Here is a 19,446-nt window from a genome sequence, read left to right as displayed (position 1 = left end):
GTTTTGCAATTACAGAATTTATTAAACTAATTGGATAACCATTCCCAAATAAAATATCTCTAAGGTAGCTGAGCTCTGAATCGAAGAAGCGTGTAGAATAATCTTTCAATACTTTCTCAACTAGAGAAGTAACAACTCCTCTTTTTACAGCAGAAGAATGATTTGAGGGATAACTTAAGTAACGGTCATTATGTGTAGGTTTTCTATAGACACTAAACTCGAAACATGAATCATTTCGGTGCACCAGAACATCTAAGAAAGGAAGACGCCTCTCTATCCCTGATTCCTGAGTAAATTTCAGTTTTGAATCCAAGGAGTTGAGCAAGTGAAGAAAAGAACCCAGAGATTCGTCACCATGCTCCCATAAATAAAAAATGTCATCTTTAAAACGAACCCAAAATTCAGGTTTACAAGAACTTTGCAAAATAGCCCTTTCTTCAAGGTTTTCCATAAAACCTTGAACCACTTTCTCAGTCATCAAATCAAACACGTGAACAACCGCTTAGGTCTCAAAGGGTGTCTGCAAGAAATGCATTAATTAAAATCCGAAATCAAATTACATAGTTCTCCAACTTATCTAATTGCTGGTTCTTTTTGTTTTTTCGAGTGAATGAATTGGTTCCTTCTCTTTGTCAGTTGTTCGCTAGTATCCGTCGATGACAGTTCATATTTTTTTGGATTTTGTGCAAATCGCGGATATTGGCGAATAGCTCGCTTTTATGGTTGTTAGGTAGTTGGTTTTAATTCTTTTAATTTTTGACTTTTATTGATATATCGTTTCGTTTCGCGCTGAAGAAGAGAGGCGTTTGTCCTCTCGAAATATTCGCTTTGTTTTTTCAGTATCTTCATTTGGCCTATCAAAACCCCATTTTTGCTCGTTTTTCTTTCTTTATGTGATGTCAGGCCAATGTGGTTTAAGAAATTATCTTCAGCAATGAAAATATGACACACGACAACCATGCACATGCCCTTAATTCTGTGCTTACGATACTCGCATCAAGCCTCAATCAAGCGACAAAGTTGACACCTATGGGTATCCTTTGGACGAAGAGCCTTTATACTTCTCTAGTTCTTGTTTAAATCAGGGCCGTTCTACTTTCGTTTTTCTCCCAAGGATAAACCATAACATAGTGAAATCTTTTTTGTTTATTTTCTTTTCGATAATGAAAGAAAAATCTAGAAGAAAAACACTGAATAAATTTCAAAATGATTGGTAATATGATTCGTCTTTGAGTAGATGCATCTTGATATTTGAGGAGGAGCTACAATATCTCTCTGCCATCTGGTGAGCATCACCAGTCTTCAGTATGCTCTTGACCGAGTAAGACCTCGTTCGTGGGTGTCGTGGCTATATCAGATGCCAGTGGCGATTTGTGAATTTTTGCTACTGCAAGTGAATCAGTTTTGACTGGTTGTGCCTAACGGTAAAGTCATTGCTGTTTTGCCGATGTTCCTGTAATTTGGATAGCTGTTTCTGTAGCTGTGAGGGGTGTTAGCCGTGCCCTTTTAACGGTGGCTGAGCGAACTGCACGTTCGGATTGGCGTGGATAAAAAATTCAATCCTTTCTGAGGTAAGCCAAGCCCAATTTTGGTTTTCTTTTTCTTTTTGCGTGGTAGAAATGGGACGAAAAAGGAGGCGTGATAATCCCACAAATGACATGCCAAGTTTCCTAAACTTGTCGGCTAGTTCAACTTCGTCTCAAAATGTGACATTATCGAGTCTTGGTGAAAAAATTAACACGTTAATAAGTCTTGTCAAGGGCAATGGTGATAAACTGGACTCACTTGAAAATAAAATTAAGTCGCTTGGTGATCGTGTTACGCAACTAGAGGTTTCAAATTCAGACTTTCAGAAAAGAAACGTGGAAAGCGACCAGCGTATATCATCAATCGAAAATCAGAAGGATTTGCTTAATGAACAGTACAAAATAATGACAGATGAAATTAGTAACCAAAGGTCCGCTATTAACCAGACAGTATGCCGGCTTGCAAAGATGGAGTTTGAAAAACTTCAGAGCAACATTATTGTGTGGAATGTACCAACTGATAATCAACAAAATGCTATGGAAATTTGCACGAGTATCATTACAGAAGGACTTGAGCTATCCCCGGTACCACGCCTCAAAGTGCTTCAGGTTAATAAACTAAAAAAGTTTATTAAAGTTGAGGTTGCTGATAAAGATGAGAAAATGAGAATTCTGAAGTGCGCTAAAACGCTAAGGGGCAAGACAATTGCTGGGTTTCACGATATTTACATTAGTGATGACGCTCCTCCTGAAATCAGAAAGATGAGAAATGACCTCCTGCGTAAGAAAATTAAACTCCGTGAAATCGGTATTGAAGCCTGGGTATCGAAAAGCTTTCCACCAATGCTGAATTTTAACCGACTTAATGGTTCACTGGCGAAATACTCACATGAAGATTCTATTCCTGAATTAGATCAGTTTGCCCGCAGTAAATTGCGCAATAATGATAGTTCAGAGCGTATGCGAGGAGAAAGAAGTGGCGGACGGTTTGACGCACCTGGTGAAGTGATGGCTGATTAGTGATAACTATTGATTGTTATTGCTCTTAATTGAATTTATTTTCTCTTTTTTTTAGTCTATTTTCTTCTCATTTTATTTTTTCCGTTTTTTTTTTCTTTATTTGCATTATTAATTATATTATTATTTATGATTTTTTTTTTTTTCTCCAGTTAAATATTATTTTCGTTGTTTTCCTAATAACGAAAGTGAATTGCGCAGTAAATTGGTGCAATAAAGATAGTCCAGAGCGTATGCGAGGAGAAAGAAGTGGCGGACGGTTTGACGCACCTGGTGATGTGATGGCTGATTAGTGATAGCTATTGATTGTTATTGCTCTTAATTGAATTTATTTTCTCTTTTTTTAGTCTATTTTATTTTCTTTTTACTTTATTTTTTCCGTATTTTTTTTTCTTTATTTGCATTATTAATTTATATTATTATTTATGATTTTTTTTCCAGTTAAATATTATTTTCGTTATTTTCCTATAAAGATTTTTTTTTCTTTTGTATTTTTGTTGGTTTTTTTTTTTTTTTTTTTTTTTTTTAAATTTTAATTTTTTTTTATTTTTTTTTCGTGTGTTATGAAATGTGTGTTAATAAATGTGATGATTTGAAATAGCTATGATACCCACTAGTATTAGGGAATGTAATGGGCGAAACTGCGAATGCAGAAACCCAATACGTGTTTTTGTTTTTGTTTCTTTGTTGTATGTGTTTTGGTGAAAATTACCAATGCCCGTTAACTGCGACCGGAATTTGGTTCGATAATATAGTTCTATTTTGGAAAAGAATATTGACATTATTTATGAATGACCAGATGGTTGGGAGTAAATTGGAATTTGTTTTTTTTTTATGTGTTGTTTTTTGTAACCGAATGCCGTGGACATTTTATATGTTTTATTGGTTCCCTCTTTCGCACGCAAGGTTTCTTGTAAGAATTGGTTAGAATGAATGAATCACCTCCAGGTACACCTGATTTTAAGGAGTTGGAAAGTAAAAAAGTAAGTTTTGAAAGATATAATGAAATTTTGAGTGAGAACGTTGATCCTGGTGGATGCTGTCGGCTGGCATGTGAGGATTCAAGGTATGTGTTTTTGAGTGATGTCCCTTCGGAGAGCCGGGGGGATGAGAAGCAGATCAGTATTTTCCATATAAATTGCCAAGGGTTGAATTCCAGCTTTGATTTTATTAATGATATATCTAGTCTCTCTGTATTTCAGGTAATAGGCCTTACGGAAACCTGGCTTAACAAGCATAATTCTGAATTGCTGCGGATTCCTGGATACTCTTTATTCACCAAAAATCGGGAGCTTCGTCAACATGGGGGATTGGCAGCGTATGTTCGCTCGGATATTAAGGTAACGGTAAAAAGTGATATGTCGGTTTATAAAGAAATTGTATTTGAGTCGTTTGTGTTAAATTTTTATATTGATAAATTCCAATTTTTTTTTATTTTTTCATACCGCCCGACATAGATTGAGTTTTTTGTATTTTTGGAACAAAATTAGCAGCAGCTAGAGAAGATTACACTGGAGACCCCATGTTTTTTGATGGGTGATTTAAACGTTGACCTAATTGATCCTGGTCAAAAGACTAATCTTCTATTAGATATGATGATTTCTTATGGCCTGATTCCGTCAATTAATGTAAGTACTCGAGTAACTGCGTCAACTGCGAAGTGCCTTGATAACATTTTTACAAATGTACCGTTTTCTAATCCGTGTGTCCTGGTTAGTGATACCTCGGACCACTTTGGTGTTTTTGGCTCATATTCAACATCGACGCAGACTTCTCCTTCGGTAAATGGCAGGTTTAATAAGATTACACAAGTACTGGATCCTAGTGCCCTCCGTGATTGTAAAAACAAAATAATGGATGTTAATTGTGATGAAGAGCTAGCTCTACCTGATCATGCTGATGAGAAGTTTGTGAAATTCTATAATAAACTGCATAATCTGCTGATTAGTTGCACTAAAGAGGTACGGAAAAGAGCTCGCAGAGAAATGCCTAAGAAGCCGTGGGTGACAAAAGGATTGCTCAGATCAATAAATCGAAGGGATTTGCTGTTTAAAAAGAAAATGTTACAACCTAGTGATGTTAATGAAAGGATATACAAAAACTACAGAAATGCATTAAATAGACTTTTGCGAAAAGCAAAGGAAGCTCATTATAAGAAAAAGTTTGGTGATGCAGCTGGAAACCCCAATAAAACATGGCGGATAATTAAACAGCTCATAAATCCTCCCCACACAGTCGCCCCGGATCAGATTATTGGTCGAGTAGGTGCAGAATTAAGTGACCCGTCTGATATAGCCCAAGAATTTGTTGACCACTTCGCTACAGTTGGACATAATGTGGCTGAGGGAGTAAGAATAGTGGATGGCGACCGCCCTTTCCAACATTACCTTGGAAATAGCGAAACAGAATTTTCAGTTTACCTGAAACCGGTGACCGAGAGTGAAGTAAAAGAAATAATTTTCGACATGAAAAATAGTGCAGCTGGTAGTGACATTTTGTCTCTACGGATAATTAAATATCTGTGGCCAGCTATATCGCATGTATTAGTTAACCTAATAAATCTTTGTTTTAAACAGGGAGTATTTCCATCTTGTTTCAAGTTGGCACGAATTACACCGGGTCATAAGGGGGGTGATCACAGTGAGGTAAGTAACTATCGCCCGATTTCCGTTTTACCGGTCATGTCAAGACTTGTGGAAAAGTGCTTTTCCCGGAGGTTGTACCATTATTTAGAGTGCCATTCAATACTAACATCCACCCAGTTTGGATTCAGAAATGGACGCACGACCGAACAAGCTGTGGCTTATCTCTGTGGTGTTGTGAACACTGCCCTGGACCTTGGTTTTAAAGTGTCTACCATCTTTTTGGACATTATAAAAGCTTTCGACACTGTAGACCATGGTATATTGCTTGAAAAATGTGAATTTTATGGGATTAGAGGGCCTGCTCTTGATTTCCTACGTAGTTTTTTGTCTAATAGGCAGCAGTATGTGCGAATAAATGGATCTACTTCTTCCGTTGTAGATATGAAATGTGGTGTGCCACAAGGGTCCGTTCTTGGCCCCTTGCTATTTTTGATATTTGTAAATGATCTTGTACTGTCCCTGAAGGATGCGAAAACTAAATTGAGCGACATGTTTCACAGTGACAGTGACGTTACAGTACCTCTATTTGCCGATGATACTTCATTGATTTGCATTGCAAAAACAGAACGCCTTTTAGTTGAATTAATGACACAGTGTTTAGATCAAGTGTCTAGCTGGCTAAGAGTTAATAAAATAAAAGTAAACCCATCAAAGAGCAGTTTTGTAATATTTTCGCGTACATCTAATTACTACCCATGGATCCAAGAAGTGAGTTACCTGGAAGGTAAAGTTAAGCGTGATCAGTGTGTTAGATATTTGGGTATTATGCTAGATGAAACACTATCTTTTAGGAAACATGTTGAAAAGGTGTCAGGAATCCTGTGCCGTAATCTGGGAATACTGCGTAAATTGAAACATGTATTACCCCCTTCTGTTCTTCGCACTTTTTATTTTTCTATTATACATCCACATATATTGTATTGCTCATCTATTTGGCTGAGTACGTTTCCATCAATTACTAATCGAGTTCGAGTGATCCAAAATAACGGAATCCGTGTGTTGACTGGTAAATCAAATCTTGTATCCGTTAGAGCTACCTATATTGATGTAAAAGTATTACCTGCTGCAGGCCTTAGAGATTTTTATAGCCTTCAATTTATGTTCAAATATAATAATGAATTATTACCGTCTTGCTTTTCAGGAATGCTAAAAGCTAGATCTTCGATTCATGATCATGAAACTCGCCAAAGGGAAAATTTACATGCCCCGCTCGTGGTGTCTGCCAGGTCGACATTCTCGCCTATTTATAGGGGATTAAAGTTGTGGAATGGGGTTAATAAAGAGTTAAGAGAAATAGGGGATCTGAAGGAATTTAAAAATAAAATAAAAGGAATGTTATATGAGAAATATGATTTTTAATTTTTTTTTTTTTTTTTTTTTTTTTTTTTTTTTTTTTTAATGTTTTTTTTTTTATGTACCTGGAGGACAAGTATGGTGATTTTGTGATTGGTGGTAGGAACTGCGTGCGAAGGGGAATGATTTTTCTTTTATTTTATTTTTTTAGGCCTAGGTTGTATATTTCTGTTGTGAATATGAAATTTTGATATATGCCTACCCTTAGGACAACCTGACCCCAGGTTCTTGGGTCGGTAGTGAGTAAAATGTATTGTCCTTGTGTGTGTTAATAAATTACTATTACTATCACTTGTTACCCCACAAGCATTATACCGCCACTTGTTATCCCGCCGCTTGGTAGACTTCGCACTACCCGTATGCATACTTCCCTCAGTCTACGCTTCATTGCACGATTCAAGGCACACTTTGTCTACACGTAGCACGCGACATATGGTGTGTGTGATTTTTTAAACTAAACTATTCAAATCTTTAAGCGACCTACGAGAGATCTACACACAGTCTTCGCACGAAATGGAAGAGATATTAATTAAAATGAATCCATAACGATAGAAAAAAGTTTAACATCCATGTAGAACTTAATATAAATTTACCCCTGGATGGTACCACCCGGTAGTACAACATACTCAAGAAGTTTCAGCTTAATAACCTTAGCCGTTACTAAGATATTGCAGATACACAAATTGACAACATGAGATATCGCAGATACTCCATGTCTATTTTAATTTAGCTTAATATTCCTCTTAACTTCCCCTGAAAGTTTCGGCTTAATATCCTTAGCCCTTCGTGAGATGTTGCAGATACACCCTTTTGACAGCCTGGACGCACAAAGAATCTTCTAATACAGACAAAACTTCCCTGAAAGTTTCAACTCAGGCCTTCCTGAGATATTGCCCATACACTCGTTTGACAACACGGATGCACCTCGTGTATTTTAACTTATTTTAGTCTATTTAGTAATGAGGAATTTTTTTTAATAATTTAAAAAAAAAATTACTAGTAAAAAGCAAGTACCTAGTAAAAAAAAAAAAATCGTGCCTTAATTACTGTTTCAACCGTTTTATGCCAAAGAACCACAATTATGGCTCATAAAGTTTCAAATGTTTGAGATGATGTTTGTTTTAATGTAGGGAATAACCTTTGAAAAGTATGGTTTGATAAAAGATACACCCAGGGGGTACTCCCAGGGGGTGGTGAGTTTCATTCTAAAACAAATAACTGTGTATCTTATTCATTAATTGTCTTTAAAAAAAAAATTCTCTTTTTTTTCTTTTTCTTTTGGAAGATTTGAATTCAAGCAATCTAACGGTAACAAAACGATCTATGACACCGCTATTTGACACCACCATGACACCACCACATCTGTGACACCACCATGGACAAAACTGTTGTTGCAGTCAATTTAATTTTAAGATACCATATAAATAAGATTTTAAATTTCATTTTGCTTTAGTTTTTCCTTTGAAATGACCCTTTCAACAGAATAGAAAAAGCTTTCAATTTTGGGAACCTTTTTAGGTTTCCGAAAAAGATCTCACTAAATGTGATCACAGTTACAGCAGAGGGGCAGCCTAATAAAAAGCGAACCTTATCCCATAAATGCAAAACTAAAAAAAAGCATTTTGACGAAAAAACTGTAAAGTGATGAAGCTGATGCAGGAATTATAGCTTTTGTTTTGGCCAAGCTTAATAATAAATAACCTGAAACCCCCTAAAAATGGAGTCGGATCAAAGCACAAAATACACCAGTAGAATTGCTTTTGTTGAACTTACACAGGACACTTACAGTTCCTTGCCTTGAACAATAAGGAAAATTCGTTGGCTTAAAAAACAAGGAAAGGTATTTTCACCACACGGGAAGCATCTTTTTTCCGTGTTTTTTCCTCCGCAGGTTGATGTGTACTGGAACATCATAAAGAGGTATTTAAAGAGCCAATTTTAAAGGAAATTGCTGCACATAGCCGCATTTGTAATTAAGAAAAAATAATATTTAAAATAAAATCGTTTTTTTTTTACAAAAAAACGCATTTCCGAATAAAAGATGATGCTACACTTTAATGAGTCTCTTAGGTAACAGTGATGACAATGTAGTTTGTTCTTTACTAGTTTCAGATAAGAAAAAACCGAACGCTTTTTCATGTGCATAATTTTCGTTTTCGCGGTTGCAGCGGTAGCTGCAACCTAGTTAAAGACAAACATGACCCATAGTAACCAAACAAAATAGCCTGGAATTTCCTAAAAATGGTGTCGGATCGAAACACAAAATACACTATAAGAATTTCCTTGGCCGAAAATCCAATAAAGGAAGCTTCCAGTCCCTTGGCTTGAAAAACAAGGAAAGTCGCTGCAACCTAGTAAATTCTGCATGGGAAGATCTTTTTAACCATTTTTCCCATCTCCACAGCTAGCTGGACACTAAAACATTATAGAGAGCTGTTCATGGGCTCATTTTAAAGGAAATTGCTACATATAGTCACTTTTGTAATTAACGAAAAAGATTTAAAATAAACCAATATTTTACCAAAAAACCGGATTTTCTTGTACAAGATGATGCTATACTTTAAAGGGTCCGTGGGGTAACACTGATGACTATGTAGTTCATTCTTTATTAGTTCCTACTACGAAAAAGGTGAAGGTTTTTTCCTGTGTGTAATCTCCGTTCTTAAATTCAATTCGTTTTTAAATTCGTTCATTAAATTCGTACTTTGTTCTTAAATTCGTTCTTAAATTAAAATCGTTCTTCGTTCTTATATTAATTAAGGTTCAGACCAACAATACTTTCACAAGGTTTGCAGAACCAATCTCCAAGCTAGCCTTTCTTTAAAGAAACAAACCAGTCTAAACCCTCCTCTTTTCTTCTGCGTGTTTCTGAGTCACAGTCAATATTTTCCAATTATATTCTTAAGAATAATAGAGGAGACCAAAAACTTAATTGCTCCACAATTGTATGGGATATTTTTTTTTTACACGTCATTATCACGTCTTAGACACCATAAACTGAATGGTATAGTTATATTAAAAGTTGCCACGGTATAGTGGAGTAAGGATTCTCCTTCGACGCTGAAGGATTCGAGTTCAACGCACTCTGTGGTAACGATTATTTGCAATTATTTCGTTTCTTCATGCTTGAAGCAATTATTAGCTCTCTTATCTACCTTCTCATTATTTGAAAATCAGTGAGTGTCCAGGTACCCAAAATTTTTAGCTATTTTGAGGTTCTTCTAGCTGTGTCTTGAAGTCGCCCTACCACTATTTCTTAGGAAATCTATTCTAGAGTCAGCTCAGAGAATTAGTTCAAATAACTGCCTAGTCTTGAGATTGCCAATAGTCTTTCTAATTCAGACCGTTCATTACTTTCATTTTTCAGTTCTCATATATATCGTTTCTTACTAGGTTGTAGAAAAACTGTAATGCTTATAATTGCTTCTCTGGGGTATGATATCATATTTGAGTGACTCCGTTACCTCATTCCCTGAAAGGTCGTCATATTCCCTGAAAGGTCGTCAACTGGTTTCTAAAGTGTTCCTTGTTGTATTATAGAATACATGAGGTCCTTCCTAATAAGGAGTGATAGCGTCAAAAACATGGTCTGCTCTTTACTAGCTTCGAGCTAAGAAAATTCGAAGTAATTTATCTCTCTTGTGTCATTTAGTATTTCTAACCTAGTATGTGAACATCCCTGAATTTGACAGAAACTGTGTGGACACCAAGCTCTTTAGGAACAAAGTCTACAGCAAAACCATCATAGTGTCCAAGAGAAGTACCTCCTTTCTTGAAGCTTTTTTAGATGTGCCATAAGCAGGCATATCTTACAGAAGCTAGGGGGATTAGTTCCCCACTGGGGAGTATATTTGATTTATTTATATTTTACAAGAATTATGGTTTTCTATGATCATAAAATTGTAGAAAGTTTACAAATATTAGGATAAACTAAACTGACAAATGCTGATATAACTAAACCACATGTTCCAAAAATATTCAAATATATTTTGAATTAAAATTGACTGTGCATTCTTTATCTACAATTACTTTGAGCTAACTCAGACAAATTTCAAATGTAATTTATGGCAAAACTCGATTTCGTGAAGTTCTGAGACTCATGAAATTCTAAAAAAAAGTTTTTCACGAGGAAGTAGTCAAGCCTGATCTAGGGCAAAAGTCAAAAATTGAAAAATATACTTCTGAACCTCTAACACAAATTCGTATTACGACCTATATCCAGAACAAATTGAAGCGAAGTAAAAAATGGCCCCATATAGAAAAAGCCACTACTTCCACTCTAACAAATAAAGCAGGGGATAAATAAATAAAATAAAAATTAACAAATAAATAAACAACAAAAAACAACTAATAATTAATATAATATAGCCCCGGATCCATATTGTCGCAGAAATTGTCAACCCAGAAACTGTCTCAGAAATACTGGAGGAGAATGCAAATATGCGACAGCTCCTACAACTCCTAGGAGGCAGCGAAGTGCCCATCCAGTTTTCATTCACGATTTAAAGTCTAAGGACTTGATTTGAATTCTTATTCCCTGGACTGACAGTCATATGAAGGAACTGACTGTACATTTAAGGATTAAATGACAAAAATTAGATGAGAACTCTTTCTCGTATTCCTAAATTTTTAAAATACTTTCTTCTAAGATTAAGGAGTATGGTTACTATCCCCCTCCCCCTTATAAGGCTCGAAATGGGATACAGAACAGAGTTCATAGCTCGGCTGGGATCCTTTGCTATAAACTTGTATGAGGATCCCATGGAGATATTTTTCCCCCACGCCTATAACATTTCTTCTTCTTCAAAACTATTACTAAAAATCGGTTCTTTCTGAAAGGAAATATATCTGGCAAAACCAGATTGCTGAGATTAGATAAACAAGTTAGATTTCAAACAATGTGCGCACGAGACAAATAATAATTAAACTATATTTATCTATTTTTCAAGTTTGATAACTTACAAAATGAGTGTTTACATCTACTACAAATTTGGAGTTTCTCTTTACTTTTCTCCTTACTGCAGTACGTGATTTAATTTGGCTAACTATTTAACCATAAATAAATTTGAAGAACCAAGTCTATTTGGCAATACTGGTTTAGAATTGGCAACGGTATGTTCGAGGTTATTTAGTAAGCAGTAAATATTCCAATTTTACACTCCCTCCATAAAAGGACTTTTCCATAAATTCGTATTTGGCTGGTTAGAAAAATAAGAACTTAGGAGTATATTTTTCAGACGCAGACACAGAATTAAAGAAAAAGAAGTATTTTAAAAAGCTCATAATAATTAACATTTATAATGACATTTTTCAGTAATTACAGTATTTGTGCCGCAGAATTTTCCCAATCTTTCGAGAAAAATAGGATTGGTGACAAATTCTGATTATATGGAGAATACTAAGGTATCTCAAATATTCATTCAAGTTCAACATTTTGAACAGAATCTTTCCTGTAGAAAATAAAGTTAGAAGTACTTATTCTATGCGAATCTATAGTAGTTTCAAGTAGTATCTTCTTTTCTTCTGCTTCTCTGTCTTAACGCATTGCTTGTTCCTACTTACCGCTTATTCGTGTTACAGGTGTCGGTGTTGCCACTCTTTTCCTTAATTTTGTGTTGCCATGTTTTAAATTACCAAGGAAATCAAAATAAAACTTTTTTCCCTGGGACCATATAAGGTCAATAAAAAAGAATAAAAGTAAGGATGACGGCACTAGATCCTTTAGGTCCAAACCGGGGGTGCTGCTCTCCGTTTCGTAGCCCTTCAGTCAGGAAGTGCCGTCGGCGGGGGGGGGGGCATCCTGTGGTTTCGCACACCCTTCCTGCTTACCTTCCCCAGATTTCTCCAGGTACCCATTTAGAGCTGGGTCGACTCCAATTCCCTATATGAGGTCAATTCCCTGCAAACCACAATTTTCTACGATTTTTCTTTTGGCTGTTTTAGAATAATTAAGTTTAAGGGCCCTATCACAATTTGTCAGTGTTGCTATGTTGGACTGCAAAGAAAATCAGCAAAACCAGTTACTTAAATATAACAACGCTTTTCGTCCACTATTACAAAAAGCTGCATATCTACAAATGAAGCCCTTTTTTTATCAATTAAAATCCTAATTTTTTCAGTTTTCATTTAGCCAATCCTTTCAGATTTAATTTTCACTGTCTTTGGTGCTTTAAGGTAATAAATATTCAACGAATACCACCTAAGACCTTCCGGAGCCATTATCAACAGCTTTTTGGAGGTTTTAAGAGCCGGGGGCGCAAGAATGGGCTTGAAAATTAGTTCTAAGAAAACCAAGTCACTTATACTGGGAATAAGTGAAGAGGTGATGTTGGGTTATGAGAAGATCAATCACGTAGATAGCTTCACTCACCTAGGTAGCATTATTAGTAAAGATGGTGAATGCAGTGAGGCTGTTAAAAGCAGATAAGCCAAGGCCCAGGGTGCTTTTTTCACAGTTGAAAACAGTTTGGAAAAAATAGGAAGATCATTCTGCAAACGAGAATAAAATATTGGAAGTGATGAGAGTGGTCAAGTGATGTTCTTAAACGTGGGTGCTTCAAAGGCAAGGGAGGATTTATTAGATGTTTTCCAGAGGAACAGTCTACGGATTGTTTTGGGTGCCCGTCTCACTGACCCTATTTCTAACTGTAATTTTTAAGGAAAATGTGGTTCTATCAGTTTTCTAGGTCTATAATAAGAGAAAGGTTGAGGTAGTTAGAATAAGTTTTGTGGATTTAGGATAACAGATTGCCGAAGATCGTCCTTTTGTATCAACCATCTAAAGCCAACCGAAAAGCAGGTCGTCCCAAAATTGGGTGAGAGGTTCTAAGGAAAGGTTTAAGGGAAATTGGAACTTTTTGGGAGGATTTAAAAAGGGAGGCTCTAAATAGATTGGGACGGAAGAGGAGTGTGCGTAGCTGTTAGACTGAGGCAGATTGATGCTACAGTGAATTGTTAGTAACAATAACAGCAGTACTCTGGAAGCAAAGACACAACAAAGCTGTTGAAACTGATAAAACAAAATGTCTGAATAAGGACAACAGAGAAGTTATTTTCCGCAAAATATATGAGCTAGTTCTCTTAAAACTAAAGAAAATTAAGGTTCATGATACATTTTCACAGACGTATGTGCCGTAATTGGTCGGCAAAAGACGTCAAAATTCCAGGGGGAGGATTCAAAATTAGATGGCGTCGTGAAAAAACTCGAGCTTTTAGTGGGAGGGGAAGATGGCTAAATAATAAAGCCCTTTGTGTGTATAGTTGTGTCTTGAACCCATTAAATAAATAAAAGGAAACCCGTGAAGTAGTCAAAATAAATCTTTTGTTCAGGTGCATTCTTGCTTTTGTTCAGGTGCATTCTTGCTAAACGCTTGTCATTTACGCATCTTGCGAATAAAGAAACTACCATAATTCTACCACAAAAGCTATTTTGATTTTCGTATTAATTGTTTATCTAATTTCATACCTTCATCCATGCAGCCATATTGTCCATTTTTAAGGTTGTGAAAGTTTCGTTCAAGTACATTTTCATACCAATCACAGATGGGGCGAGTGCAGGAGCGTCAGCATAATTTTCTTCAGTTGCTCCAAGGTACAGGCCATAGTCACATCTGGCACCCCGAGTGGCTGCTTCTTTTACTGTCATTAGCGCCATTTTATCTGTAATAGCTGGATTTGTATTTGGCATGGCGCATATGAGAGTAACGCCACCTGCTAGTGCTGCAGCGGTGGCAGTTGCGTAGTCTTCTTTATGAGTAGCGCCCGGTTCTCTTACGTGGACATGTACGTCAATAAGGCCAGGAAGACGGATGAGGCGGCGTGATGTTATACAGTCAACATGGGGCTTAAGAGGTGGATTTCCTCCAACCAATCGAAGAGCCTGAAAATTATACAAAGTAAACAACCAATAATGAAAAACAGATACAACAGCATAAAATAAAAATTATCTACAGAGAAAAAAAAACTATTTTGTTTTTAGTAATGTCATTTGGTCAGCGATGAACGTTTGGAGAAAATAATATATAAGAGTTAAAATTCAAATTACAAAAAAAAAGAACTAAAATTACACTACACAAACAAGGAAGGGCACCATCCCCGTCCCTGTACCCCAAATTCAAAATTCTTCTGATATATCTTCTCTTACATGATCTGTATAGTTTACCGTTTCGTAATGACTGGGCGTTGGCCACCTTCTCGTCTCCATTTTTTGCCTCTGGACTCACATTAGGTCTATTCATACCTGAAAACAGCGATTTTCTATGATTTTCTATAAGTTTTTCAAAATTATGACGATTTTAAGGCAGCGCGACACTTACGTATGCGTTGCCACCTTGAACAATGTAAATCAATAAGCAAAAAATAATTACTTAAATACTGAAAGCTTGTTATCCATAAGAATTCAAACCCTTTAAATCTGTTTTGCTTTTTTTTCAAACAGTTCGTGGTAACGAACTGTAAGTAAGGAGCGACCCGGCTCAATGGTAACCGAAACTCTAAAAAACGGAATTTTGGTACTGATAGATACATCAAAAGAATAAGATTTTAATTCTGATTTCGAAAACATAAGTGTCATCAACTTTGATCTTACCCATCAAAAGTTAGGCGCCTGAGAACATTCGGCTTATTTCCAAAAAAAGGGGGATAGATCCCCTAAAAGCTATAGAACCTTAATGAAATTCACACCATCATATTCAGCGTATCAGATAACCCTCCTACAGAGGTTTCAAGCTCCTATCTACAAAAATGTGGAATTTTGCATTTTTTGCCAGAAGAAAGATCATGGGTGCGTGTTTATTTGTTTTTTTTCCCCAGCGGTAATCTTATTGACCCAGTGGTCCTAGAATATTGTAAGAGGGCTCATTGGAACGGAAATTAAAAGTTCTAGTGCCCTTTTTAAGTGACAGAAAAAAATGGAGGGCAACTAGGCCCCCTCCCACGCTCATTTTTTTCTCAAAAACACCCAATTAAAATTTTGAGATAGCCATTGTGTTTAGCATAGTCGAAAATCTAATAAATATGTCTTTTACGATGACTTAATCCCCCACAGTTCCCAGGGGAAGGGCTGCAAGTTATGAACTTTGCCCATTGCTTACATATTGTATTGGTTATTGGGAAGTATACAGACATTTTCAGGAGGAATTTTTTTCTGGTGGTGGGGGGAGGGGGGCTGGAGGAGGGGGTTACTCGGGAGAATCTTTCTGTGGAGGATGTATCTTTGGGGTAAGGGACATTTCTATGAAGGGGGCGCCAGATTTCCAAGCATTATTTAAAAAACGATCAAAAATTAAATTAAAAAAACAAGTACTTTCAACTGAAAGTAAGAAGCAACATTAGAACTTAAAATGAACAGAAATTATTACGTATATGAGGGGGTTCTCACCCAAGTCAATACTTCGCTCTTTACGCTACAGTTTTTTTTTAGTGCTTTCAAAAGAGCTATCTATTCTAATTAAACGGCCTTTGTGATTCAGGGGCTTGTAAATTAAATTTTTTTTTTACTTTTAACGTAAAGAGCGTGGTATTGACTAAGGGGAGAACCCCATCATATACGTAATAACATATACGTAATAACATATACGTTATAAAAAAAAACAAGCGATACGGCTCAATAGTAATCGAAACTTTTAAAAACGGAACTTTGATGTCAATAAATGTATCAAAAGAATGAGCTTATAATGCTGATTCTAAATGTATGAATTTTATTAAGTTTAGTATTACTCATCAAAGGCTACGAGCCTTAGAAAACTCACCTGATTTTTTAAAGAGGGGGGAAACATCCCCTAAAAGTGAAAAATTTTTAATGAAAATCACACCGTCAGATTCAGCGTATCAGAAAACCCTATTAGATAGGTTTCAAGCTCATATCTGCAAAAATCTGCAACTTTGTATTTTTTGCCAGAAGAAAAATATACGAATATAGAAGTTCGTTACGTAAGTTAATTTGTAAATTACGTCAGAACCAAATTTAGACAGCCATTTAGCAAAAGAAAAGTAAAATTTTTATGCAAATATTGTTTACTTATTCAATGACGGCGAGCCAAAATAAAAGCTGCATTAACTAAAAAACGATCAGAAATTAAATAAAAAAAACAAGTTTTTTAAACTGAAAGTAAGGAGCAACATTAAAACTTAAAACGAACAGAAATTATTCCGTATATGAAAGGGGCTGTCCCCTCCTCAACGCCTCGCTCTTTACGCTAAAGTTTGACTCTGTCTCACAACTTTATTTTTTAAAACAATAAAAAACTTTAGCGTAAAGAGCGAGGCGTTGAGGAGGGGACAGCCCCTTTCATATACGGAATAATTTCTGTTCGTTTTAAGTTTTAATGTCGCTCCTTACTTTCAGTTTAAAAAACTTGTTTTTTTTATTTAATTTCTCCCAAAGACATGAAAGCTACATCTTTTTAAGCTGTTTGGCAAGGGCGGATCCAGGATTTTTTTTCGGGGGGGGGGGGGGGATTACTAATTTTTAACTCAGTTTTCGACTAATTTTACTGATTTTTACCTAGGTTTTACTAATTTTCGACTCGGTCAAAAATTTCGGGGGGGGGGGTCAAACCGGGTAGTTTGACTTTCTCACAACTCTTTTTTTTAAACAATAAAAACTTTAGCGTAAAGAGCGAGGCGTTGAGGAGGGCACAGCCTCTTTCATATACGGAATAATTTCTGTTCGTTTTAAGGTTTAATGTCGCTCCTTACTTTCAGTTTAAAAAACTTCTTTTTTTTTACTTAAAGTGTGCCTCCTAATCCCTGTACGTTTTAAGGTTCGACCTTGTAACTCAGCCTCTTTAACTCTTTAGAAAACGTAGTTTTTTTCAAATAATTTCTGCACGTTTTTGTACAGTTTATTACTTATTATTGCTTGACTAACTGTTAGCTGATCGTGTCAGGAGTTAAAGTTGGGGGGCTGCCGCCCCCCAAACCCCCCGCTCTTGAACATTCTTGTGTTAAGGATTTTAATTCCTGAATACTCAAATCACGTCGTACAGGGTGCATCCTAATCCCTGTACGTTTTAAGGTTCGAACTTGTGACTCAGCCTCTTTAACAGCCCCCCCAACTGTGCCTCCTAATCCCTGTACGTTTTAAGGGTTGACCTTGTAACTCAGCCTCTTTAACTCTTTAGAAAACGTAGATTTTTTCAAATAATACACATAAACAGGTTAGACATGCTTTGTTATGAAAATTGACGCGCAGATATTTTCATAACAAAAGCATGTCTAACCTGTTTATGTGTATTATTTGAAAAAAACTAAGGTTTCTCGTAAATGTAAATTTGGGGGATAATTTTTTCAGTCTGAAAATATCAAAAGGCCCTAACAGGTCGAATTCTGCTTCGAATGAGTCCTCATTCAACCGGATCCGTTGCCAACTATGGCCTGTAGGCGTGGCTAAGAAAAAAAAGAAATGATGATGAATTTTAAGTGGCTATATTTGGTTTTTTGAAAACAGGGAAGGAGTGATTGGATTGAGCTGAAATTTCGAGTATAAGCTCCCGGGCCCTAGGAAAGCTTAACCTATAAATTTCAGCCCAATCGGACAACGTTAAAGGGGGGCTGTGGTGGGAGGGTCCAAACTTCCGGCCCAGTTTACCCCATGAAGATAAAGTCGGAGGAGGATGAAATTTTGCAAGTTTCTTAGTTTGAGCTTGGGCTACAAAATGCGATTACCGCCGTCTCTCTGCGACCTCTAGGACCTGAAATCGCTTAACATTGTGGTGGGTCGCCTCTTTATAGAGGCACAAGTGTGCCTCCTTGATAAGGTAAAGAATACAGCATTGGACTTTACAGTCCCTACCGGCGGTGCTGATCTCCATTTCTTGGCCCTTCGGCCAGGAAGCGCAATGGGGGGTTGGGGTCCAACCATCCTGTACTTTCGCACATCCTTGCTGTTTACCTTCCCCAGATTTCTCCAGGTACCCATTTAAAGCTGGGTCGACTCTGGCTGAGCTTACAGAGTCATGCCTCTGACCCTCGTTCCAAACCAAATAATTCAGTACAGCAGGATTCATATCCTCGTCCTCTCGGACAAAGTTTCCGGAATCCAGCTCACCAATCCACTTGAATAGGACATATAAAAGTAATAAAGAGAAATAAAAAAAAGACGATAATACAGATTGTAATAAAATAATTTTTGAAGTTTATTTTTGAGAAACAGTACCATAATTTTGTAGGTAGTTCATTTTTCTTGTTTGGAACAAAAAATATGGAAGTTATAATCTCAGATAACTAGTTAAACTCGTTTAAATTCACTTTTCTTGTTTAAAATCTTTAACGACGCATATCAGTGTATTATCCAATAAGATAATTGAGGAAAATTGAAAGATAACGAGAAAAATGGCAATTTTTTTCAAACTGATAATGATTTCCGTCACGTTTAGAATTAATAGAAAAATAATATTTATTTTTTCTTTCGGTGCATGACAGTCACTGATCACTAAAAGTTAAAAAAATAAAAAAATAAAAGAAAAGTGTAAAATCTAAATTACCCCAGCCGATGCTGCGCTCTTGGCTAATTTGATTCACTTCCTTCTACCCCCCCCCCCCAATTACCCCACTGGGATTAGGATTAGGCTTTTAAATATACTGCCTCTCATAATGATTGGGGATCCTTATAATGGGACTGAATATGAGCTCTTGTGATTGAATGTGCTAGTAAGACAAGTACAATTTCACTCACCAATAAGTATCCACCGGATTTTAAACCGCAGGCTTCAAGTAATTAAATGACTTAAAAGCTTAAAAGCATAAATTAGAACTATTATCCAAGCAGTCAACTGGCATACATATCAATGCCATCGATATTAGCGTCGCCATCTTCATTAACACATAAAATTTTCAGTATCACACAATTTATAATTTTGTAAATTAGATTTTTTTTCAATTTTAACTAATTGAAATTAATAAAT

General features: G+C 36.2%; 2 protein-coding genes across 3 annotated transcripts in view; one reads left to right on the top strand and one right to left on the bottom strand.

The window, feature by feature from the left end:
• The window catches only part of r (carbamoyl-phosphate synthetase 2, aspartate transcarbamylase, and dihydroorotase rudimentary), a 243,477-nt gene that overhangs the window by 49,411 nt on the left and 174,620 nt on the right, over positions 1–19,446 (bottom strand). For both annotated transcript variants that reach the window (XM_089097829.1, XM_089097830.1), the window contains one exon: positions 14,007–14,420. In XM_089097829.1, coding sequence (XP_088953955.1) covers positions 14,007–14,420 — 414 coding nt within the window. The remainder of the gene's footprint in view (positions 1–14,006; positions 14,421–19,446) is intronic.
• Positions 1,304–19,446, top strand: part of LOC148945954 (uncharacterized) — a 37,609-nt gene continuing 19,466 nt past the window's right edge. Inside the window, exon 1 of the mRNA XM_089097832.1 lies at positions 1,304–1,571. The gene's annotated coding sequence lies outside the window, so the exon portion shown is untranslated. The remainder of the gene's footprint in view (positions 1,572–19,446) is intronic.

The sequence above is a fragment of the Artemia sp. Qi Xiang Cuo genome, chromosome 12, assembly GCF_049724085.1.
Source record: "Artemia sp. Qi Xiang Cuo chromosome 12, ASM4972408v1, whole genome shotgun sequence".
Classification (NCBI taxonomy): Eukaryota; Metazoa; Arthropoda; class Branchiopoda; order Anostraca; family Artemiidae; genus Artemia; species Artemia sp. Qi Xiang Cuo.
The sequence above is the reverse complement of the archived record's forward strand: the minus strand, read 5'-3'. Positions and strand labels throughout refer to the sequence as shown.